Genomic DNA, 24734 nt, shown 5'->3' on the forward strand with positions numbered 1-24734 from the left:
CTGCACTCTGAATGCTTTCACTTCAGTAAATTACAACCGTAAATATAACCACTTCTGAACCTGAAGAAGCTTCCAGAAATCATCATAATTTGTAGGGGTCATGATGTGCTCAATAAATATTGTTTGCTGAGTAAACACAATTCTTATGAGATAGAAATGCCAAACAGGTGCGCAGTTCACAAGTATTAATCAACATGCAGTTATAATAATGTTAAAATATAACATTTCCACACTTAAATCATGAATTTGAAAAATCCTTAGGCTATCACCTTAAAATGCAGACACAGAGAGGCTGGCATGTGGCTTAGGCTGAGGTTCTGTTTAACATGCTGGCATCCCACATGGGTGCCAGTCCAAGTCTTTACTAACCCACTTCTGACCCAGTTCCCTGGTAATGGCCTAGAAAAGCAGTAAAAGATGGGCCAATTGCTGGACTCCTGCACCCACATAGGAGACTCAGATAAAGCTCCTGGCTCCTGGATTTGATCTTGCCCAGACCCAGCCATTAAAGCCATTTTGGGAAATGAATCAGTGGACGATTTAAAGCAGAACACTATATATAAAGTATCCATTAAATAATGTGAAAAAAAAATCTGTGGCACATAAGAAGAAAGACTGGAAAAAAAAATATGTCTTTTATGTGTTGGCGGGGGTACTAAAGAACTAATAAGACATGAGATCTTATATAATTTCACTTTCATGAAATTTTTCTTATATACATAGTTTCAGTTATGTATACATATTTGAAAGATGAAAGCTCTTTTCCTCCCTCACAACTTTTCTCCCATTTGGATATCACATCAATAATAGCCATTCACTATTTAACTGTTTTTATCCTTTTCAATAAACTTATAAAAAGAAATGCATAAAAATATTTCAAATTTTACTCAAAGAGGGTCATATTCTACAGCCTCCTCCTCTGATAACACATTATAACTATTTTTCTAATAGAATTCATTCAGATCTATTTCATTCTTGGCGATGACTATCTAAACACCGACTGAATGGAAGCATCATAAACTTATTTGCATATTTTCATGTCAACCTTTAAAGTGTTTCCTATTTTTCAGTGTTATGGCATTCCTGTCTATAACCATATACCATTGTTGCTTGTGCAAGGTGTTTTGCTTGAGGATCTCAGAGGTAGAAATACTGGATCAGACACAAGCACACTCCCATTGGACTAGATATTAACAAACTGCTCTCCCAAAGACTAAACTTCTTTTCCAAACCCACTAATACTACAACAAAATAGTCTCACCAATGGGTTTAAATTTTTTTTTCTAATTAAATGTGAAAAAGCTGGCGTCTTGAATATGTTGTTATTGGTAAATTTTAACATCTTTTCATACATTGACAGTAAATGTAAGTACAAATGACATTTTGTACTTATATTTTATAAATTACTCTTAACTCCTTTCTCAAATTCAGCTGCCTTTTTCTTGTTGATTTTCAGAAATCCTTCAAACTGCTTGCACATTATCATCTTGTTGCTGTAGTTTCTATCATTTTGCTCTGATATTTTTCACTGTAGAAAGTTTAAAATTTTTAGGTGGTTCAATCTGTCATTTTAAAAATGTTTTCAGCTTTCATGTCATGCTTAGAAGTGTTTTCTTTATTCCAAATTTTAGACTATTTTCAAGTCAGAAAGAATATGCTTTTAAGAACATACAACCAATGTTATTGTCAATTATACTGCTCCATATAATTTTTAAGAATTAATAGAATTAAAATCTCCACAATATGTGTTGGAAAATAAATTCTTCTCTCTTGATGAAATAAGAGACTCCCTCCTTCTGCCCTAATTATTAAAATTTTTTTTTGCCATATTAGTTAGAAAGCTCTGAGCTAACTTTTTTATTCTTTTCTTGTTTTAATCACTTAGATTCTTTTTTTAAAAAAAGATTTATTTTATTTTATTGCAAAGTCAGATATACAGAGAGGAGAAGAGACTAAGAGGAAGATTCTTCCTCTGATGATTCACTCCCAGTGATGCAATGGTGGTGTGTGTGCAATCACGATGCAGGAGCAGGAACTTCCTTCAGGTTCCTACATGGGAGTGCAGGGACCCTTATGATTGGACTATTCTGATTGTTTTCAGGCCAAGCCGGAAGTGGAAGGGAAGCGGGGCTGCCAGGATTAGAACCAGTGTCCATATGGGATCCAGGAGCATGTTCAAGGCAAGGATTTTAGCTGCTAGGTCACGGCGTTGGTCCTTTTTTTTTTTTTTTCTTTATAGTTGTCACAGAGAGGTAGAGAACCAAAGGGAACAAATGTCATAATGCCCAGGACTGAGGCTGTGTTGAAGTCAGGCGCCAAGAACTTAATCCAGACCTCTGCACTTCAGCAGCTGGAATCCAGTGACGGTCAGGTATTGAACCCAGATGCTCCAGTATGAGATGTGGGTGTCCTGACCAACACCATAACCAGCAGGTCAACTGCCTGCCCTATTATTTTAACTCCTTTTTTTTTCTCTTTAAAAATCTATTTGAAAGCCTGATAAAAAAGAAGCAAGAAAAATACATACAGAGGTTTTCCACCTGCTGGTTCACTCCCCAGTTGGCTGCAGCAGCTGAGGCTGGGTCAGTTTGAAGCCAGCAGCCACGAACTCCCTCCAGTCTCCCACATGGGGGGGCAGAGGCTCAAGTACGTGGCCCGTTTTCTGCTTCTCCCCCAGGCACGTTAGCAGGGGTTGGACTGGAAGCAGAGGATGCTGATATGTGATGCTGGTGCTGTGGTTGGTGGTTTTACCATTTCACCACAACGCTGGCACCTTATATGAACTCTTTTCTCTGTACCTGCATTATGCTCTGCTTTTTATTAGACTGTCCTTGGGTTTCCTAAAATTAGAGTTGATTTCACAGGGGCTGAGGCATTGGCTGGCATTCCATATGGGCACCGTTTCACATCCGGACTGCTCCATTTCCAATCCAGCTCCCTGCTTGAGGTCTGGGACAGCAGCAGAGGATGGCCCAACATCTTGGGACCCTGCACCCACATGGGAGATCCAAAAGAAGTTTGTGACCTCAGACTGGTTTAGCTTCAGCCATTGCGACCAATTGGGGAGTGAACCAGTGGACAGAGACCTTTCTGTCTCTCTGTCTCTGTAAATTTGTCTTTCCAATAAAAATAAATAAAATCTTTTAAAAAGTGATCACACAAATAACCTTTACCAAATGGTCAAATAAATCATCAATAAAACCTAGCGTATTCCATTTAAACTTTTCCAGGTTGCTCTTTTCCTAGCCCACCCTGTTCTGAAGCTTTGTTCTAGAATTAACAGGAATCCAAATAATATTACTATATGCTCCTTGATCTCTGCTATGATTAGGCCACAAATTCATTTACCTTATTGTATTTTCTTAAGGCTGAGGGCTGTTCTAATTTTTCTAGAGCTCAAGTGCCTTATAGCCAGCACTTAGACATTTGTTCCACGAATTAACTAGAAAAAATTATTCACGAAAAACTCCTATCAGAGGTCTAGGTTAAATGAAACACCCCAAAGATTCCTAGGGCATGTTCTGCGGTTGGGACTCCATGAATTCACCTGCAATATAGCACATGACAGTCACTGCACAGACCATTTGAGACAGGAGAGCTCAGCCATCATTAGCCTGGGGTCATCACGGGAGAGAAGCGGAGAGTCACAGCAGAGACCTTCCAACAAAGGCAAAGGCAGCCAGGATCAGCTTTAACTTGGTCATGAAAACAACCAAACGCAGGTCACTCCCAAGGAATCCAAGGAATCCAATCCAGAGAGGCTTCCTCTCTGCTTTCTAATTAGCATGATGGCTGAACACATTCTGATTTAGAAACTAGATTCTATGTAAATTAAAAATGAAAACCGATAGAATAAATGCAAAGCTGAAATTCTGTGATAACATTTACCTTGCAACAGCAATGATTTTGAAATGCCAGGAGACCAGGGATGTTAGAGCTAGAGAAAACTCAGAACTAAGTCTTAAATTTGTTTAAAATGAGCTTGAGTTGTCCTCCTATGATAACTCAATGCATTTTCTCTGAGACTTTACCACAGTGTCTGTGGCTTTCTAACACAACAAACCCAGCCTCCTTCTTAAGGATGAATTTAGCCTCCTGATGGCAAGCAGAGAGGGATAAAACATGCAGGTATTAGGCAAAGTGCAAGGAAAATGAAATTATAAGTGCAATAACTGAAATCCATGCAATAAGGGACTTCCATGAATTCATGAAAAATGCATTTTATAAAAGAATTATGCAAGGAGTTCACAAACTTTCCATCAAAATGAATTTATCTAGCTATCCTGTAATTCCTGTTTCCCACGAACATTTTGGGGGACCCTTGTATCTCAGACCAGTGACCTTCCAACTTCAGCTGCAGACGGAGGCAGGTGATCAGCTGGAAGCTCAGCTCACGGGGCCAGGGAGGGTGAGCACCAGCCAGCCCACTTGCTCACAGCCCATGGCCCACACCTACACAGGGGCTGGTAAAGAGTTGCTGGTTCAGTCAATGGAGTGGGGAGGGATGGTTAATCATGGTAAAACACCTACGCTCTCCTCCTTCAAGTCAATGATGGGAAAATGTACAAAACAAGGCCTTCTGCAAATCAAGTGTAGAGCCTTCCCTAGGGAACAACTGAAAGAGGTTTCCAAGCAGATCTGGGCTAAGACACAAGGACTCAACACTTAGGGGCCATCTATGGGCACTTGTCAGCTGTGTCTCTGCTACTACCCTTGGTAATTTGCTCTCAGCCCCTAAGAAGCAGACCTGTGCAGAGTTCATGTGAGCCCTGGCATGTGTTCTGGAGCCTGTGCCAGCAGAAGGGGACAGGGCATGTCACCCACCTTTCTGGGTGTCTCCTTGTGTAACCACCTGCACCAAGTTCCAAGTCCCTTATGTGTGCTCCTTGTGGCAGTGCTTCCAAACCCTCAGCTGAGTTGGGACTTTCCTTCCCTCAGCAGGTGTTTGTCAAGGGTCAGTTTTGTGCCATTCACCCTGCAATGAGGATTTGGGGACTATTAAATCAGCTAATTAAATCAGAAGTCATTATATAACTATACTTGCAATAAGCACGATGGAGGGGAAGATCCTTGAAGAGGAAAGTCAAGACCTGAGGGAAAGACAGGTGTTAGGGGAAGGAGAGATGGAAGGCATGGAGGCGCTTGCTTAGTCCATAGGGGCTGCTATGACAAAAAGCCCAAGACTGGGTAATTTGCAAATAACAAAACTGATTTCTCATGATTCTGGAAGCTGGAAAGATCAAGGTCAAGTCACAGCTGACCCAGTATCTGGAGAGCACCTGTTCCTTCTAGATGAGGCCTCTGTGTGTCTCCAGAGGAGGAATGAGTGACAAGGCTCTTCCAGGCCTCTTAGAAGGCACCAATTTTGGGGACACTAAGCCGCTCCCCAAGTTCCACCTCTTAAGGCCACACCCTGGTGGTTAGGTTTCCAGTAGGAATCGGGGAGCGGGGGGGGGGGCGGTGAGAGAGACATACACAAGGGCTTTGAAAAATCTGTGGAACACTGACTTGAATAGGTAAGTTTGGGTGCAAGACATTTTTGAAATTCATCCATCATTTTTTTTCTACAATCCTCATTTTTCATGAATACTTTGACAATCCCTTGTACCTTTAGGGCATAGTGAAGTCAGACAGGTGGCATGAGGGATGCATCTGTCACAGGGACTTGCCGAGAAAAGCCATGAGGGTGGTGCTGGTTTGCAGGGGACTCCCAAGTGACAGCAACTGTGTCATGGGACACTGAGCTCTCTTTCAATGGGTGTGCATTTTTTAAGGATTTCTAGAAAAGGCAGCAAAGCTGTTGCTTAGAAAAAGGAACAGAGTGGTGAGTCTTTTCATCATTTTCTCCTCCTCCCAGGTTCAGAATTCATGCCCTTTATCAATGAAAGGGCCAAGGACCCAGGTAGGTTCCTTCATGGCAAACAACTCACCTCTGCATTTTGAGGAAAGTCGTTCAAGGAAGGGGGGAAAACGGAGTAGAATTCATGGTCAGAGCACACAGTGAGGTGAAGAGGAAAAGTCTCATCAAAGCTCCTCTCCTGCCTGCCTCTCACATTTTGGAATTACCACCCTGGGAATTCCTTCCCATTCAAATGAATCCTGGGACTATGATTTAAATGCCCCCTGTTCCTGCATCTACATTTATTCTCAAAACAACCCTAGGGAGTATGTATCATGACCCTCTCATTCTTGTTTTCTTTTAGCTGACTGAGAAGGATGAAAAGGTCTGCTTCAGGTCCCATGGCTGAGATGAGTGGGGCTGGGGCTGGTGCACATCAGCCTTCTCATGGGAGGTGCAGGAAGAGGACTATGGTGGCTGCCCTGCCCTGAGGCCCACATGTGACTTCGTTGGCAAAGTGTCCCATCTGTGAAGAGTGACCAAGTCTGTACAGCTTTGGTCCTGCAGCTCCAACAAACATCAGGACCTCTATACTGAATTCTTGTATAACACATAGTAGAATAAACAAAGGTATTTTAGTTTGTTACACAAAACTAGGGATACATGTAAAAGACTGGCAAAACAGTGGATTCTATTTTAGCACATGTCATGTCAAACCAGCAGTATGGATTCAAAGTCACCTGGGAAATATAGAACTGTCTTGGCCTTTTTGTAGTCTCTGATCCTGTCTTCCCCATGCACCAGCTAGGGTGCAGATTGTTGCCCCTTGCTTCAGAAGCAGGTGTTTGGGGAAGGACATCTCAGCTCTGACTTCATCAGTCATGAACCAGAAGGTAATGGAAGGTTGGGAAGCACATTACCAATTTCTTCACAAATCTCCTAGAACCCACCTCCAGAGTCCGTAGTGGAGCCACCAGACTTAGACAAGCAAAGAAGACACAGCTTCTATTCAAGACCGGTCCTTCTGTACCCTGTAGTCCAACATGGCAGGACCTGACTTCCCTTCCCAATGCCATTTTTACCACTTTACAAATATCTCTACTACTGTTACCTTTACACCTTTTTAAAAATTATTTCATGGGAAAGTCAGATATACAGAGAGGAGAGATAGAGAGGAAGATTATCTGTTTGTTGATTCACTCCCCAACCAACCGCAACAGCCGGAGCTGAGCCAATCCAAAGCCAGGAGCCCAGAGCCTTTTCCGGGTCTCCCATGTGGGTCCAGGGTCCCAAGCCTTTGGGCCATCCTTGACTGCTTTCCCAGGCCACAAACAGAGAGCTGGATGGGAAGCGGGGCTGCCAGGATTAGAACCAGCACCTGTATGAAATACAGGCGCATGCAAGGTGAGGATTTTAGCCTCTAGGCTACCACATGGGGCCTGTCACCTTTACTCCTAATGCCCTTGATGCTTCTAAATGTGAAGATGAAACTCCTTTCATTCTTAAAACCACCAACCTCGTTTGGGCTTTCTCTTTAAGCTGCACCCTGTTTTCCTGCCCTTCATCTTTCCCATTCATCAAAGACTAACTGAAATGTAGGGCATCGATGTGCCTCTTCCATTCCACACTCAGATTCAGAAGCACCTTGTCTGTCTGCTGCATCCATTTCCCTCACACCTCTCCTTTGACCTTCCACATCCTCCCAGGCCAAACAGATACCTACAGTGTCAGTACCCAGAGAAATGACAAGTAGCTCATGAATGTTCAAATTCATTTCCAACTTGAAACTTCCCTTAGAGCTACCAGCTTCTCACCTGCAGCTGCCTTTCCTTGGGTTTATGATATGGTTCCTACACTCAAAGGCAGACTTCCACAATATAAGCCCAAAGTCTTGTATTAATAGTACTAAGAGGGTGGGATTTAATCAAATGATGGTGTTTGGGAGCTGGGTGTAGTAGAAGTCCTTGGGCTATTGGGGGTATTCCTTTCTGAAAATTTTTTTTGTTTTGGTTTTTTCTAAGATTTATTTATTTTTATTGGAAAGTTAGATTTAGTGAGAGAAGGAGAGGCAGAAAGATCTTCCATTGGTTCACTCCCTAGGTGGCTACATTGCTGGAGCTAAGCTGATCTGAAGCCAAGAACCAGGAGCTTCTTCTGGGTCTCCCACGTGGGTAGAGTCTCAGGCTTTGGTCCATCCACTACTGCTTTCCCAGCCCACAAGCAGGGAGATGGATGGGAAACAGAGTAGTTGGGACATGAACTGGCATTTATATGGTATCCTGGCACATGTAAGGTAAGGACTTAACCACTAAGCTATTGCACTGACCCCTGAAAGCAGTTCTTACAACAGAGTTGTCTGTAAAGGCCAAGTTGGGTCTAGCTCCTCATTCTGTTTTCTGGCTGTGCAATGTTCCCCTTTCTGTGCAATGCTCCATCTATCCAGAGGATGAGTCAAAGGGGCCTGCTAGATCTTGTGACTCTTTAAGACATACGTGAGAATAAAACCATCTTTCTCGGTAAGATGCTTATCGTGGACATTAGCCTATAGTGACAGCAAGGTCAATAATACACTATTGGACTCTGTTGTCCAGGTGTTTCCTAAGCATCGCAGATTCATTTCATGTCAGAAAATTCAGCTTGTTTCCTTTGAACTCTTCTTTCTTCTGCCTGAGTCTAGTAGGTAAAGGGAGCATTAGCCAACTGTTCATCTGAGGGAGAAAGAACTGCAGTCATTCCTAGTCAGGCCAAACATAACACATCAGGGTGTTTATGGCTCATTAAAGCACTGTTGATTCATGCTTTAGTAAAGGTTCCTTTGTGTTCCTCTACCATCAGTTTATGAATCCTTTGAGGACAGGAATAACATTTCAGTGATTTTTCTATCTGCAGGAATTCTCTTCCCCAGCACAACACTCGGTAAGCTAGTCACTGACTTGGCAAAGGTTCAGCAAGTATGGTCTGGAGGAAGAAAAAAAGTAATGATCCGAATCATCAAAATTTGGTGGAAGAGTAATTTCAGTGAATCTATTGGATGTCTGCAGAAAAGCCAGAAATGATAAGTGGATTTTCAACAAAGTGGTAGTTCATCAGCAGCAAGGATAAGAACGGGTCAAGGTCAGCAGACAACAAGTCCTGCTTGGGAGGCCCATGGAGTGGGCATTTCAAAGTGCTTGGGACTGAGTCCTCCTGCCTTTACACTCAATTTACCCTCCTACTAATGTGTATCCCGGGAGGCAGCAGATGAGGGTTCAAGTACTTGGGCTCCCTCCATAGACGATCCAAATTGACTTCATGGCTCTTGACTTTGGCCTGGCCTGGCCCTGACTGCTGTGGGCATCTGGGGAGTAAATTAAGGGATGAAAGGTCTCTCTCTCTCTCCCCTCCCCATCCTCTGGTGCTCCTTTAAGCCAATAAATAAACTTTCAAAAAAAAAAAAGAATAAAAATGCTGACATTCTTCTAATGTTTTTTCTCAATATAATTGCATGTATAATAAAATTTATCTATTGCTTAGACAAGAGCAATATGCATATTTTCCTTCACATTTCTTAGTGATATCTCCCGGAAAACACTTGCTAGTGATGTAGCGTGACAGTTCCCATTCGTACAGCACTCCTTCATAATGCTTGCTGTGGATGCATGAGACTATGCACACAGTCCCCAATTCATAAACATGTGCTTAGTTTTTGAGTTCCTCCTATTCAGGGCTGCATCCTACCCCCCAGGCACAGTCCTGTCAGTCTGCTTCTGCTAAGGAGTCCTCGGGTGGGACTACTAAATCAAGCAATCAATGCATGTGAGATCTACACACTCGCCCCTCTAGTAGAAGCCACATTTCCTTGCAGCCACACAGGTAGAGTATGTTGTCAAAGTTCAGGATTCCTTTGTTTAATCCTTGTGATATTGCTTCAGTATTTCTTATTAATAAACTTGGCTGTCCTGTACGTGAGTCAAAAGCAACTTCACATGCAGGACACGGCAGTCACATAGCAAGAAACTAGGTTTCTCGGGAACAGCAAAGTCAGGTAAAGCCAAGAAGAGTGAGGATAAAGGAAGAGATAAGGAAATGCTGGCTGTAACAACTCAGGCAGTTCTCAGGAGTGCAGCAGCCCCAAAGTTAACTGCCGGTATTTGCTCCTGTATTCCTGCTTGCTTGCCCAGTGTTAAAAATAGCTCACCCCATTTCCCTAGAAAAAAATGGAGAGAGGACGATCGGGGCCCAGCCATTAATACGGTGATTCAGGCTGGTGTCCCCAGGAGGCAAGAAAGCTTCTTCCTTTCCACACCTGGCTCTCCAGTCTCTAGTGGTCAATTTCCACAACAAGAATTGGAGTAAAGAAAGCAACATGTAGAAAAACGGGTATATTTGCTGTGTATGCATTTTCAAAAATGCTTCACATTTCAGATTTAAGAATACCTGCATATACATAATGAGATATACTGGGGAAGAAAGTGAAGTTTTACATGAATTTGGACAATGCCTCATATCTACCTTTCACATAAGGCCTGAAGATAATTTTACAGACTATTCCTAACTTGTGTTTTGACCGTGAGTTGCCATGTGAGGTAAGGAGGGGAATTTTCCACTTGTGGCACTGTGCACCTGGTACTCAAAAAGTGTCAGGTTTGTGGGGGAATGGGCATTTTAAGATGCGTGCTATGATGCCTGAATCCTGCATCAGAGAAGGTGGGCTTGAATACTGGCTCTGCCTTCTGATTTCAGCATCCTGTCACTGCAGTCCCTGAGAGATGTCCCTGCCGCTCACATAACAGCCCTGGCTTCAGTCTGATCCGGCCATAGCAACTACAGGCATTCGGGGAGTGAACCAGCACCTGCCTCTGAAATTAAACATGCAAATGTTTCAGATTTTACAACAATTTAGGTTTCAGATTGCTGGATTAGAGAGCCTTGAAGTACAAATTCATTTTAAAAACTAATAAAACCTACACATGTGCATAAGTCTCTACAATGATATATGATTATATTCATAGAAGAAGAAAATATGCAGGAATTAACAGCAATCTGGTGAGCTGTCTGTGATGGATTAGGGCTCAGTCCCCACTGTATCACCGTGCGTGTGCCTTCTGCAGTGCAGAAGATGCAAAGTGAGGAACGATGTGCCTGGCAGCCCACAGCGGAGCAGACGCATTGAATGAGACAAGGGAGGAGAAAATGTGGTAGCGGCCATGAGCAGGCTGCCTTGGCAGTACCGGTGGACAGGCACCCTCACTCGGACCTTTGCCCAGTGAGCTCCCCTCCCCATCCAGTCCCCTGCTTCATGAATATGGACATGCAGGGCATGGGTATTCATTTTTCTAGCATGGATCTAGCAGGTACAGTGTAGTTGTGGAGCCAATTCTGTTCTGTCACTGTCCCCTGCCCACCTTCGGAGGTGTGTGCCTATAACCAGCAGGGGGCAGTGATTCCCCATGGGGTTCCGAGACTCATTCTTGCTGGCTCAGCCTAGACCTTGCTCTTTCTCAGAGTACCCATTTCCTTCTGCCAAATGCCAATCTGCTTAAAATAGCTTGGATTTTGCTTTCTGAAATAAAAACTATGTGATTCAAAGGGTTATCAGACCAGGAGAGTAGCAAAAAGGAACTATGGGACCTTCAACATGAAGACAAGAAAGGTGCCTTTTGAACAGCTGTGGCATTGTTCTTAATTATAATGTCATTTAAACTCATCTCCAGTCTCAACCAGGCAACTGCTGTGCAGAGAAGTTTCAAAGGGCACTCCACTATGGAGCTTCTCTGAGGCAAACAGACTCACCAGCGGGTGTGGCAGGGGATTTGGGTGCAGGCAGCAAACTCCTGCGGGGTGTTGGCACACTGGAGGATGTTGTAGGAGCCGCCCGGCTGTTCCCCTTGGGTGCATCTTTTGAAGGCAGAGCTGACTTCAGGCCTGGTTGTTCTTCATTAGCAAAGGTTGAACCTGTGGGAGGGAGGCAGACAGCATGTGAATTATAACCGCATGAAAAATAGATGGGCCTCCTCACCAGGGAGACTTGCCCACCACGCTTCATGATGCCATCTGCCTTTGAACTTGAGTTGTTGCTTAAAAATCTTATTTATTTTGAAAGGGTTACAGAAAGGAAGGAAGGAAGGAAGAGACAAATATCTTCCACTCTCAGTTCACTCCTCAGATGGCCACAAGGACCAGTGCTGGGCCAAGTCAGAGCCAGCCGTCAGGAGCTTTATGGGTGTGTCCCACAAGGATGCAAGGGCTCAAACAGGTAGTCTGTCTTCTGCTGCTTTTCCTGGACAATTAGCAGGGAACGGGTCGGAAGCGGAGCTGCTGTGACAGGAACCAGCGCCCATGTTGGATGATGGCATCACAGGTGGCAGCTCCACTTGCTATGCCATCATGCTGGCTCCAGAACTTGAATTCTAAACTTAAGTGGCCTTGAAAAATAATCCTCTGCAACAGCACAGGAGAAGAACTCTCTTTGGTCATGGCATGGATGTCTAGCACTCAATTCTCCACAGAGAAGGGCGTTCTACACAGAACAGAACTGTGCTCTGAAATTGTACCTAGGCACACATACACACAGTCTGTTGATGTGTGCGCAGTTGCATATGGATGTGATGTACACGTACTTGAATACTTTCATTAAGTAGTCCTTTCCGCCCCCAGATATGCAGTGTCAGTTACACAGAGAAGTGAGCACAGAAATGCTGCTGAAGTCAGACTGGGTCCAGGCCCTGCAGAGGCATTCAAACCTTCAGATACTCAAGTTTCCTACATAAAATGTTGTAACATTTGCCTGAGGCCTTTGTAATCCTTCTCTATGTTTTAAATTATCCCTAGTTGAACTCTAACACTTAATGCAATGCCAATGCCATGTCAACAGTTCATGAGAATATTGAATATTATTCATGGAATAATGACAAAGGAAATGGACTGTTACCTATTCAGTACAAACGCAGCTGCTTAAAAATTCATCTGTGATCTCAGGTGAGCTGAAAGTATGCAGACGCAGAGCATGTGGGAATAGACAGCAGCTGTGCATCTGCGGGCCACTGGCCTAGGAAGTGAGCTTGGAACTCTCAGAAACCCAGCTCATTTTACCTCCAGAGTGACAGGTGTGTGAGGAAGACAGAAGGGCAGTGAGCATGGAGATAGAGTCCCCCAGATCCTCACCAAACTGGGAGGACCTCAAACTTGAGCCTCATTTATTTCAAAGGCAAAAGACAATTATGGACAACTGTAGGTTACTTCTCAACATACAGGTAGGACTGCCAACTGCTTGGACACCCTGAAAAGAAGGTACATGAGGGTAAGTGTCTGGGTCAGATTTACACGGGAAAAGCTGGTGTGGCCCAGACTTATTTTTCTCTCCCCTAAATGCTTATGGTTTGTTGCATTGTCTCCAAAGAAAAGTATATTGAGGAAGGGAAAAGAATGTACTATTCCCTAATGCAGGCCTTAATCTTGTTCTGTTAGGATCTGTGTGAGGTTCTTAATAGTTCCAGCTAGTACAAAGAAAGTGAACTTGGCCTCTGCAAACAGAACAAATCATGAAACTCCCTTGAAGGGATTGGCACTATATTCTGAATGTCAGGAAAAAAACAAAAACAAAAAAAGCATGCACATGTTTGATCCAGGGAAAGTGACACCAGGAGGAGCTTGGAAAACACTGACTCATCAAGTGAGCTAACCAGAGCCTCTCTGGAGTCTGCCACAGCTCTGATACAGGCAGCCAAGACTCAGCCCCTGGAGGTTTCACAAAATTACCTAATGTCTGGCCTCCAGCTGCCAGGCTGCCAGGGTAACCTCTTCTCTCACATGTATGCTAGAAGCTGAACTGAGTGCAAAACCTTTCACAGTCTTTTACTTCACAGTTTGTCACAATTTCTTAAAGAGAAAAAACATTTTGTATCACTTGCAGAGTTCAAATATCTTTTGATCAAACACTCTTGTATCTGGCATCATTGTCTCACATGCAATTCATTATTCATGTGACCCGTCAATTTAGAGATCTGGCTGTTTGGCTGGGAACCAATTCATGTACCTGTAATACAAGTGTCAAAAAGCTAGGAATTCCCCTCTGATGGAAGGCTTGAATTACCCACAAACAAAATAATGGAGAACTCTTTTTTTTTTTTTTTGTCCATTAAGGCGGGAGAGTGTTCCACACTTTGAAGACCAACTGAAAATAACCAGTAATTAAAGACACATCATTCAGCAACTAGAAAAACACTCAGCACTTGGAAATGACTGTGGAAGTATTTACATGCTCCAAACACCTTGCAACAATGCTGACAACATAAAACCAACTACTTGATAAGAGAAAGGAAACAACTAGAAATAAACTGCTTGTGTGGACCAGGAAAAGTTTTGGAGAACAGAGACCATGGGAAGTAATTCCCAGGGCCAATTCAGACAGCTCAGTGGCAATCCACTTCACCCAGGGCAGGGATGGGGGGCGGGGAGGCAAGCAGTCTGCCATGACATTTGACCATGCAGCCACAGAAGCATCTGCAAGGGGGTTAACAGTGCAGATGGCCAGGTGTGAACACCACTGCCTCTACCTGCCACCTTTCTTTATTCCTAAAAGGTGAGGAGGGAGGGGGAGAAATGGGAGGGAGGGGGAGAGATAAAGAAAGAATGAATGACTGAATATCTTCTCTCTGAGGGTCTGCTCCTCATATGCCCAAAATATATGGCTTTTGGGCCAGACCAAAGCCAGGATTGGGAAACACAGTCTGTGTCTCCTAAGGAGACGGCAGGGTCTCAAGTACTTGAATTATCATCTGCTGCCTTCTAGGGTGCATGTTAGCAAAGAAACTGTGGTGGAACCAGAGGCAGGACTTGAACCCACGGACTCTGGCAGGGGATGTGGCCATCACAAATGACATTTTACTAGTATACCAAATGCCTGCAAAAAGAGGTTTTTCAAAGAAAAGAGGTCTGTAGAAGATAAGCAAAAAAGTTATTAATAATATAATAACATTAACAGCCAAATCCTAGTAAACAATGTCACAGATTTTGAAGATACATCCATATTATAAGAGGCACTCTCTTCACTGAGTTTTTTTAATCCTAGGCAATCAACTTGCACAATGCTTTGCTGCATGATTGCCTAATTGATGAATATTTCATTGATTTCATGGCATTTATCACTTGGTTACAAAATTTAGTTTAATTATTCAAGTATCAACTGAATGTTTTATTTCTTAAACTTCTGCATATTTTAACCCAGGCATCTACTTTCCTTTTCACCTTAAAGAGATAACGTAACACTGTTACCTTGTCATTTTCACAATTTCTTTTTCAAAATAAAATATCTGACTAAGGAACTTTGGGAGTCAGAAGTGGTGCTGTGGCATACATGTTAAGCTTTTTACCTGCAATACTTGCATCCCATATGAGTGTCAGCTTGAGTCCCGGCTGCCCACTTCCATCTACCTCCTTGGTAAGGTGCCTGAGAAGGCGATGGAAAAAGGCCCAATTCCTTGGGCCCCGCACCCACATGGGAGACCTGGAAGAAGCTCCTGGCTTTGAACTTGTCCAAATTCTACCATTGTGGCCACTTGGGAAGGGAACCAGTAGATGCAAGACCTCTCCCCTCCTTGTCTCTATCTCTTTCTGTAACTTTGACTTTCAAATACATAAAACTAATCTTTTAAAAGTAAATAAAGAAAACTCAGGTTCAGGAGACAATGGTTAGATGGAAAGTGTGAAAGTGGAATGGTGATAGCCAAGAGTGAAGAGAAAGCTTCAAAAAGGTGGCTTAAGCAGAAAAAAGCCTCACTGTAGGCTTTTGGACTTTAAGAAATCCTTCCATTGTCCACGGAAAGACGGGCAGGTGGCTGGTGATATCTTAGGCAGGGTGCTAAGCTTCAGCAGCAAGGGGAAGGAAGCCTCTAGTTTCGAGAGAAATTTGCATTTATGTGAATGCATCCATTTTCAACACTCCTGAAAGACACACATTCGCTAGCAGTGGTCAATGTCATGGTGACGTGTCCAGGCAAAGGACAAGAGAGAAACACAATCCACAGTGACCAGAAAGCGACACACATCTTAACAGGTGTCAATACAGAGCAAGGCAAGCTCAGGCCAGAGACACCTGGGATAGTATTATTTATCAGAGACATCCTAAGCAGCTTGTGACAGGTAGGATTTGTCTTCGTAAAAATAGCGAAACATTGAGAAGAGATGGTGAGAAAAGACCCTTATGGCTTTTGCACTACAGAAGTGGATGGAGTTTGTGTCGGACCCGATGACCTCCGGCAGGACCTGGAAGAGGGTGTAGAACTGGCACATCACCAGGGCAACAGAGCCCTGGCGGACCAATGACACACTCAAGCAAGCATTTCCTCTCCTGATAAGGACCGGTGGAGAGGCACCCATTCTGGCTGACGCTTCAGGAGAGGTGTAAAAGCCTCCTGCACCCTTCTTTGCACGTCTTTTTCATTCCTGCCTTCTGTCCCCGCTACTCACTGCTTTCTCTCTACCTCTACATTGCGCAGAGAAAAGGCCTAAGAATGGACCTTACTCCAATAAAGGCCTCTTGTCAACAGTCAGCCAAGGTTTTTTTCTTTCCCTGGTGGTCAGCAAACTGTACAGATCCTGCATTTAGTGAAGAAGTCCGGTTTGATCAAAGAGTACATCAGGAGAGAATAAAGGAAATTCTAAGGGAAGGACAGAAGCGGTGAATAATGGCAGAAGGCCCCAAGTGACGGAAGCCGTGTTTGGTTTGCTCAGCACTTGGAAACCTCCAAAGGTTGTGAACAGATCAGAAAATCACAGCAAAATAATGAAACTTGGCAAGAAACAAGAATGTCAGGTGCCCCTTCTCTTGTGTAGCCCAGCTCATGTGGTATTTCACTTCTGCTCCCCTCTCAGCCACTTCTTGCTTATTCACCTTCGGGAAGCAGTGTTTGAGGCCAGCACTGTGGTGCAGCACGTTAAGGCACTGTCTACAACACCGGCATTCCATGTTGGCATGCTAGTTTGAGTCCCAGATGCTCTACTTCACATCCACCTCTTTGTGAATTCACGTGATAAAGCAGCAGGAGACTGCTTGAGTGCTTGGATCCCAGAAATGCCTGTGAAAGATTCAGATGCAGTTCTAGGCATTTAGCTTTATGGCTACCTGCAGCTACTGTGGCCATTTTGGGAGAATGAACCCTTCTGTGTTCAAACATTTCAAATAAATGGACAAATAAAAGTTGTTACAAGAACAGAAAACAAAAGTTAGGCTCTAGGAAGAGGAAATTGCCCATGAAGCTAGGTTAAGAGACCAGGAGACAAAGGGCAATTAAGGTCCTATCTCTTTAAAAAAAAGATTACTAAGTATAGAGTCATTCCTTAAAGAGTTAAAACATCTGCTTGGGTCAAGCCAAAACCAGGAACTAGAAGTTTGATCAGGGTCTCCCACATGGGTGGCAGGATCACAAGCACTTGGGCCATCTTCCTCTGCTTTCCAAGGCCCATTAGCCGGGAGCTGGATCAGAAGTGGAGACTCAAACTGGTACTCAAGATGGATGCTGTGTCACAGGCAGCAGCTTAACACACAGCACCATTCCTTCAATTCCCATTTTGAAGGGCATCAACAAAACAGTGCTGGAGTTCCAGACCCACAGAGAGAAAGATATATTTAACTTGACTTTCTAGTTTTACTTCCAATAGCACCTGGCCTCCGAAATGTTCCTGAATGCTAAGTTGGCTGACTGGAGTCAACAACATTCACAAGGCCCAGGTGCCCTGATGGTGGTGACAGGCAGCAGGCAAGAGGCCGGGACTCACACTGTGAGTGCAGCACAGCTCCCTGACAAGATCTGCATGCCTAGCCATCTGCTCTGGTGGCTCTGTGCCTGTCGTGGGGGTGTCAGCTTCAACCGCCATCAGGTACCAAGCTGACTCAGAGTAGAGAGCCACACTTGCTCTGCATAGAGGCCTTCACTTTGATTGTAGTGTGGTTAACCCTGGTGTTATCTTGCATTCGTACTTTTACAATTTCTTTTCCCACTTTTCTTACCTATTTATTCTTTCAAAAAGGTTGTTTATAATTGAGGAATATAAACAACAAAAACTCAGTCACAGATTTAAACTCTCACTCCCCTGAATCTTAGTTCTCTAAGAAGGAGAAGGGATATGTTTAAAATGACTCAGATGCCTTTTATCTCCTTTGTAACAGGGAGAGGGTGATACTTTAATTGTAAGAAACAGGTTAAGAATCTGCCTTATGCACAAACGTGCATTGGATGGTGGCTGTTTGCTGCTAAGGTGATAGCCAGTAAATTAAATTTCTCCACTGCTACACACGTTTATTCTATTACTTAAGTATTCCTGGGGCCAGCAATGTGGTATAGCAGGTAAGGTCACCAGCTTCCCACATGAGAGCCTGTTCACAACCCAATTGTTCTACTTCCAATCTAGCTGCCTGCTAATGCACCTGAGAAAGCAGCAGAAGATGGCCCAAGTGCTTGGGCCCCCGTACCCATATAGGAAAAATAGGAAGAGGCTCCTGACTCCTGGCTTGAGCTCTGCCCAGCTCTGGCCATAGCAGTCTTTTGAGATGTAAATCAGCAGATGGAACATCTCTCTCTCTCTCTCTCTCTTCCTCTCTCCTTCTCTCTCTCTAGTTGCAAGGCAGAGTTAGTTTCTCTCTCTCCCCCCACCCTCTCTCTCTAACCTTGCCTTTCAAATAAGTAAGAAAATATTCTTTAACATTTCCTGAGACACATTTTAGTCATTGCCCTATTTTCCTGGAGCTGACATTTTTCTGGAGCTGATCAAGTAAATACCAGTGGGCTGGCCAGCACAACACCCGGGAAACAGTAGAGGATGAGGGCTGGATTTGGGGAAGTTCTGCTGAGAAGGGGATATTAAAGCAAATACTTGGAGCAGGTGAGGGAGGAGATGGGATAGCATATGGTTGGTTATAAAGTGTAAGCTTATGTAGGAGAGAGTGTGGCTGCCCTACAGTGAGGGAGGGAAAGGCAGGGTGATGGGGAGGACATGCAGGGATAGGCTGGGAACTGCAAAGCATTACATTGACATGAAAAACATGGGAGTCACTATAAAGATGTGGTTTGACTATTTCCTAAAAAAGACTGCCAATATTTTTCTTGTTTCCTTTTAAAAAGGCCTTTTCCTCAAATCCACTATCTCAAACATTCTAGATGGTAATGGCTAACATTACACTGAATCTTTATTTTTTTTAAAAGATTCATTTATTCATTTATTTGAAAGTCAGAGGTACAGAGGCAGAGAGGGAGATATATCTTCCATCCATTGTCTCCGTTCCTCACACGGCTACAGTGGTCAGGGCTGAGCCAGGCTGAAGTAGGAGCTTCTTTCAGGTCTCCTTCATGTGTGCAGGGACTCAGGCACTTAAGCCATCCACCCTCAAGTGGTAGGACAGACTTCTGCAGGCCAGGGGCTAAGTGGAAGACAATGTATCAAGGATTCCTGCTGCAAGGTACAAGCCCCTTCAGGAAGTACATTGGCAGCAAAATTTTTAAGGCTAATAAGTATCTTATGGAATCACCATGAGCACTACAACTCCAGAACAACAGGCTCCGCCTCTGAAACTTCGTTAACTTTGTTACCAAAAAAGCTAGTCAAAGAAGCCCTCCATGACTTTTTTACTTATTTACTCTGTTCCTGGATTCACCTTCAACAAACCCACCTAAACCAAGTGCCTTGTGCTCGATGCATGTGGCCACGGGCAGCAGCACCTGCACTTACAAAGGCAGCTCCTTTGCCAGCCATCAGCCCAAATGCCATCACAGTGTATGAGATCCTGTCCTGGGCATGCCTGAGAAAACGCCCTCTAAGACATGGATGACTCTGCCAGATCCGCGAATGAAGCAGATGATGTCTGCAGGCGGTACATGTGCTGACACTGACCATCTCTGCCCAGGAGGTGGTTTTCCTGGTGCCTGATGGATGGACTTAGAATCTCAGTGCCCAAGGCCAGGCAAAAATTCTCCAGATTTACTTCTTTGGACATGGACCACAGCTAAACCATAGCAAAGAGCAGAAACGTGTTCCTCTATTCATCTTCATCTCTCCCTTCATCCACTTAGGCCATCCAGACAAGTTTTCCTAGCTCTTTCTACAATCCTAATAGGCAAGAATGACACCCTGCTTTTCCACCTGCGAGGTCACATGTTCAAGCCTGGGTCTCCCCCAGCCTGGTTCAGGGTTTACACTTGACCTACTATGGGATGTCTTCCCTCAGTTTCCCTGTAGGTAACAGAACTCTTCTGAGGAAGACACAGCTGAAGGAAGACAGCAGCATCAGGGGCAGGACACTGACTCAGTCACAGAAGTAACCACGGAAGATCAAAGTGCGCGTTACTCCATGGTGGACTTCTGAACTGCAAGCACATAAATGACTTGAGGCTTCCTTTTTGATTCGGCAGATTTCCTTTCATATTTGCCTAATTTCATTTATAGAGGAGAGACCATGGTTAAATATTGATGGAGTTTAGTTACTTAAAAGACCATGGGCTAACATGATCTATCAAGAGACCTTTGAGTAATTAAAAGCAACTTTGTACAGTTCCCCCTTTACATCAATTAGACCAGTTGTAATAAACCCCTTTTCCTTATCTGAAGCACTTTGAAAAGCTTGAGCCATCATCTATGGGCACTACTGCAGTTCATCATTGTGTGACTCTTTCAGTAGTTAATACCATGGGGAAAATCCTTGAAGTGGAGCATTTCAATTATACACTTAATATGAGAGTTAAAAGATAAGAGCAGCTGATTTGAACTCAATTTCAATTCTGCTGAAGTTATTAATATGGCATAAGAGACTGTAAAAATGATCAAGGGCTTATACAGATGAGCTTGTATTAACGGCCTACATGCTCCATTTCTGTAACTTTTTGTGTCATAGAGATGTTTAAATTGTTGTTTAGAGGCACCTGACTTATGACACATTGCATGTCAAACACTATTTTAGTGAGCCTCATTTTGGCAGCGTTTTGAAAATCTTAGTTTGAAAGGTAGAGTGATAAAGAGAGGAGGAGATAGAGAAAGGGAGAGATTTGGCTTCCATCTCCTAGTTCACTCCCCCAATGCCCACAGTAACCAGGTCTAGAACAAGCTGAAAACAGGAAGCAGGCATGAAGAACTCCCATTCTGGTCTAACCTGTGGGTGGCAGGCCTCTAAGTTCTCAAGCCATCACCTGCTGCCTCCTAGACACATTAGCAGCAAGCTGGGTTGGAAGCACACAGCACATGGACCTGAGCAACACACTCTCAATATGAGATGCCGGTATCAGAAACAGAGACTTAACTTGCTGCATCACACTATATGAACATGAAGCTAACTGAAGCCAGTCTTTGTGCTGGCTGTGCCTTTCTAGCTCCCAGCTCTGATGAAAAGGAAAAGTGCTTGCTGAGCCAGCCTCATGGTCAAGGAGCCCCACACCTGAGGACTAGACAATGCTGTGGCAGACTATTTCTTCTTCACTTGAATCCTCTTCCGCAGTCTCAGAAGAGCAAGCGGCTGAGGCTTAGGAATCAGTATACAGTCCCCAATAGAAAGTAAATACTAAAGTACCATTAGCTGTCTTTTCCCCCAGTCCTTGCAAATCATAATTCTTATTGTTCAGAAAAAGAAGGAGGAAATCCTTTCCTTGAAATTCCTTTCTCACACAAAAATTGAAAGCCCTGATTTTACTTAACACAAAGCTAGTCTGAGAAAAACAATGCCTACTTGTTCTCTCTCCTATATGGAAGCTAAAAACGTCCTACATGTACATAGCCTGGATCCAGGCTTCAAATGCTGGTTACTGAGGCAGGGAGAGCCAGGATCATGGGCTCCCAGACACAGCGGGGTGAATTTAATAAGCTCTGTGTTTGCCAAGTCCCTCTTACACTGTCTTACTATCCAGGCCTAGAACAAATAGGAGCTAACATCATCTCGAGGCCTGATGCCTGTCAAGTACTTTATTTTAGCCTGACTTCTGTAGAAATGGGATGAGTAATTTGAATCAGGCCAGACTGTAAGCAGTACAAAACATAGGTGGAGGATTCAAAGACAAGTCTCTGTGACTCCAAAATCCAATACTTCCTGCCCAGAATCTGAAGGCTGTTCATAAGCCCAAGAGTCCATTGGCTGGGCCTTTTGGAGCCTGGTCTCATAGAGAGCACTGTACCCACCGACATGACCATGAATCCCCCACCTGGAATTCCCATGACCTCCCAGGCATGGCCCAGGCCAGGCTTTTTGCCATACTCAGGAGTGACAAGTGGATAGGCCAGAGAATTGAGCTCTTCTCTGTGTCCACTCAACCTACAAGACTAAAATGCATCCAGGTTCCAAAGAGGAAACATTAGGATTTGAAAGGTTCAGTCCTTAAGACAGTATTGCTTACAGTATTTCTTAGTTTTTGATTTTCCTTCCAAGGAAAGGTAAACCACTAGCCACAATGTTTCTAGTCACCCAATGGGAAATTAGAATCATTACTGAAGAGGCAGGGGTTCGTTACTTTGGTACCTGGGTGGTTAGAGTTTCCATCCTGAAAGTCAATGGACAGCAGAGGAAATGCTCACTTCATCTTGTCTAAAATGGAGAAGCCCCAGGACTCATCTCAAAAACAAATACCAAGGCACATCAGGTCCCCTTTGTTGCCCTCCTTGTTTTGGATCCTTCTGTTCCTATCCTGACTAGAACATGAGATGCAGCCCCGGAGGATAATTCTGTAAACCCATGTTTTCTAGGAAAGTGGGGTTGCAATCACGGTGGCTGTCTCCAGAAAATCCTCACCTGCCAACTGCTTAACATCGAAGCAATTGTGCACTGTAGGGAAAGTTAGCTTGCTGCTGCACCAGAGGACACCCAGAATTGGACATCATTCAGGAAAAACACTGCCTAATACACATGCAAGCAATTCAGGGACACTTTTTTAAAATGATGACATGGGTGTTGTAACTTCAAAGCTATAGGACAGAGGTAGTAGCCATGACCGTGGAGCTGGATCACCAGCTTGGCAGGCAGCTGTGTATGTCTGGGTTGGGAGTCTATAAGGTTGAATTACGGTGAGGTGAGGTGGAGGTAATTTGAGCTGGCAGTGTTTTCATGTTTCTGTGAAGTGCTCCTCTAGTTTCTTGTCCCTGGCAGGGATGCAGTGATGCAAACGGAGGAAACTAAATGGATTGGAGGCTAGGGAGGGAGGAGATGGAATTGGGAAACTATTCCTTGAGTCTACTTAAGTGTGAATTCCAGATCGGACTTCTCATTGTCAATGAACACGAGAAACAGTGAAGGCCAGTACCTGCAACATGCTTCACTTCCCCAGGATGCCAGCCAATGACCAAATGGCAGGAATTCTGATCTTCCAAGTCTACACTCTCAGTGCCAGTGAGGCTGGCTGTGGTTCCACACCATGGTGAATTGGGTCAACTTGTTTGCCAAATACCACTGCCTGGTCTTGCATAAAATATTTCTTAAGCTCTTGCTTCCATTCCATCCCATAGCCCTGGTCCAGATCCAGGCCATCTGCCTCTGTCCATTCATTGATTCACTCATTCACGCTTATCATTCTAACAGAAGCTCCCCTGGGTCTGTAAAAGATGGCAGAACAGAAGCCTCAGTGCAGCAAACATTGAAGAGGAGGACATGAGCCCAATTATAACACTCACACTGATTCTCTGTCAATCTTACTGTTACCCAATGTTCTCTCTTTGCTCTTTTTTTCCCAGGAGTCTATCTTACCTTCTAACATGCTATATAATCTGGGACTATTTTATACATATTTATTGATTAGGTCTCCACCTATAGAAATTAAGGCCTATAGGAATTTTATTTATTTTGTTCCACTGATGTTTCCAAAGCACCCAGAACTGTGCCTGACACATAGTAGCACCTCTGGAATGTACAGATGAATGTGATAAAACCTATGGAAGGAAAAGAGAAGAAAACTTTGGAAAAGAAAAGCTATGGAACCTAATCTCAGGTAGGTGTGGGATTTGGAAGGGCTCTACAAAGAAGTGACAGTGAACTTGAACCAGATGATGAGGTTGGTAGGTGGATGGGTCACAAGCACTTGGGAGAATGGAGCAGCACATCCAAGGAAACTCTATGGTGGTTTCAGCCATGGTGTGGTCAGATTGTGGGCAGAGAGGTGGCCAGGATGCTGGATGAACTGATCTGGAAGGAAAGCAGGGCCTAAACCACATGGGGTCTGTACGGGTGGCTTCTAACCTAAGAGCTACAGGAAGCTGCTAAAAGATTCCAGCAAATGGGTGATGGGATCTGGTATGTCTTTTTTTTAAAGAAAGATTTATTAATTTTTATTGAAAAGTTAGATACACAGAGAGGAGGAGAGACAGAGAGGAAGATCTTCTGTCTGATGATTCGCTCCTCACGTGACCACAACTGTTGGTGCTGCACTGATCCGAAGCCAGGAGCCAGGAACTTCCTCTAGGTCTCCCATGCAGGTGCAGGATCCCAAGGCTTTGGGCCGTTCTCGACTGCTTTCTCAGGCCACAAGTAGGGTGCTGAATGGGATGCAGGACCGCCGGGATTAGAACTGGCACCCGTATGGGATCCTGGCATCTTCAAGGCGAGTACTTTTCCACTAGGTCACCGCACAGGGCCAGGATCTGGTATCTCTTTAAAATATTTTCAGAGCCAGTGAGAAAATTTTGGTTAAGTCACCGCCTAAGTGCCAGCATCCTATGTCAGTGTGCCTGTTCAAGACCTAACCGCTCTGCTTCTGATCTAGCTCTCTGTGAATGCATGCAGGAAGGCAGTGGATGCTCATCCCTGCCACCTGTGGGGAAGAACTGGAATGAGTTCCAGGCTAGTCTGGCCTGACTCAGTCCTGGCTGTTATAGCCATTTAGGGAGTGAATCAGCAGATGGATGATATCTCTGTGTGTCACTTTGCCTTCCAAATAAAGTAAAACTTATACATTTTTCA

At 44.1% G+C, this 24734-nt stretch overlaps 1 protein-coding gene across 3 annotated transcripts in view; it reads right to left on the minus strand.

Moving 5' to 3' along the window:
* MTUS2 (microtubule associated scaffold protein 2) overlaps positions 1–24734 on the minus strand; it is a 319619-nt gene that overhangs the window by 154816 nt on the left and 140069 nt on the right. For all 3 annotated transcript variants that reach the window (XM_040979842.1, XM_040979840.1, XM_040979841.1), the window contains one exon: positions 11612–11773. In XM_040979842.1, the coding sequence (XP_040835776.1) occupies positions 11612–11773 (162 nt within the window). The remainder of the gene's footprint in view (positions 1–11611; positions 11774–24734) is intronic.

This window comes from Ochotona curzoniae, unplaced genomic scaffold (genome assembly GCF_017591425.1).
Source record: "Ochotona curzoniae isolate NIBS_2020 unplaced genomic scaffold, NIBS_Ocur_1.0 contig_3332, whole genome shotgun sequence".
Taxonomy (NCBI): Eukaryota; Metazoa; Chordata; class Mammalia; order Lagomorpha; family Ochotonidae; genus Ochotona; species Ochotona curzoniae.